The sequence below is a fragment of the Antrostomus carolinensis genome, unplaced genomic scaffold (genome assembly GCF_000700745.2).
Source record: "Antrostomus carolinensis isolate BGI_N321 unplaced genomic scaffold, ASM70074v2 scaffold17051, whole genome shotgun sequence".
Classification (NCBI taxonomy): domain Eukaryota; kingdom Metazoa; phylum Chordata; class Aves; order Caprimulgiformes; family Caprimulgidae; genus Antrostomus; species Antrostomus carolinensis.
In genome coordinates this window covers 13,302-14,646 of record NW_010293643.1, presented here as the reverse complement: position 1 = coordinate 14,646, position 1,345 = coordinate 13,302, and the positions used below count along the sequence as shown (strand labels likewise).

The following is a 1,345-nucleotide window of genomic DNA, read 5'->3' as shown; positions in this document are numbered from 1 at the left end:
CATCACCCCTCCCTTGGCTGTATCAGCCACCGCCAGCCCTCAGCAGGCCGGTAGCGGGGGCAGCACTAAACCCTACCGACCCTGGGGGACCGAAGTTGGAGCCTTCTAAGTGCCCCCTCGCCCTTCCCAGTCCGGCTCCCTCCTCTCCCTCAGCACAGGCGCGCGTGCACACGCACCCCCCACACACACCCACACCCACGCACGGGGCTCCAGGACTCGGCACGTCCTTCCTGCTCAGCCCGGCCAAGGGGCCACCTTCACCCACGGCCAAGGGGCCACCTTCACCCAGAGGGCCTGAGAGGTGCTGGCAAGGCCACCGAGGAATGGCACAGCTGTCCTCCTTTCAGGCATCGAGAGGACACGGGATGGTTTCTTCTTCTTCTTCTTCTTCTCGGTTTGTTGTGCTGGAGGCACCTCGAGGGAGCAGCAGTGGCTTTCAGAAACAGCGTGACCATATCGGTCGGCATGTAGAGGTTTCCTGGGAAGTACGTAGACACTAGAACTAATAATTCTCCAGCTATGCATCCTTGTTCAGCAGAGAGGTGAGGGATTGCACCTACCAAGTCTCCCCAGGCTAGAAAAAGAGTTTGAGTTTCATAAGTGCCTGACATTGAAAAGATAATAATTAAAAAATTATATATATGTGTGTGTGTTCTGCTAAAACAAATAACATTGCACAGGTGTGGAAATGGTATGGGAGAGAGGGGAAATCCTGCGTTCAGCTCCAGGACTCGGATAGCTTTCCAGGCAAGAGCGTGCTCTTGAAGTGGAGAGGTTTTTTTAGCCAAAAGATTGCCGAGGAAGAATGTTCAGTTTGACAGGAACCTAATTCTCACTCCCTTAGTTCACTTTCTTTGTACAGACTTGCCAAATTGTGACATCTAGCGTAGCATTGGTAAAAGCAATTATCATATCAGTGCTGGGGTTAATGAACGTTTCAGCACTGCCTGTGAGCCTTGAGGCACCCTTTTTTATGGCTGAAGTATGGTGCTAGCTCCTATCTGCACAAACAGTGAATTTGTCGTGCACCCTGAAGTATCACTCACCCTGAAGTGCACTCAGATACGGTTGCTTCATGCCAGTACAAGAGACTCCATGTTGCAAGAGTTAAAATTAACTTATTTAACTGTATTTGGACATTTACTTTTAGCCAGTTCTGTGCAAGATCCCTCTTCTTTTCACTATCAACTACAGGGAGAACGATCACTCTGGGTATGAATGAAGTTACGGTAGGGACATTTTTTAATTGGCTATTAACATGCCAACATTGTAATGTGGGTTTGATTCCAAACCAAAATGAATGTATTAAAGGGTATGTCAGTAAATTATTTTGTCAATACCCAGA

The 1,345-nt window shown here is 48.8% G+C and overlaps 1 protein-coding gene across 1 annotated transcript in view; it reads left to right on the top strand.

The window, feature by feature from the left end:
* Positions 1-109, top strand: part of LOC104532216 (hairy/enhancer-of-split related with YRPW motif protein 2) — a 9,967-nt gene extending 9,858 nt beyond the window's left edge. Inside the window, 1 exon segment of the mRNA XM_029087304.1 lies at positions 1-109. This exon segment is cut by the window's left edge and continues 90 nt beyond it. Coding sequence (XP_028943137.1) covers positions 1-109 — 109 coding nt within the window.
* The last annotated feature ends 1,236 nt before the right edge of the window (positions 110-1,345 follow it).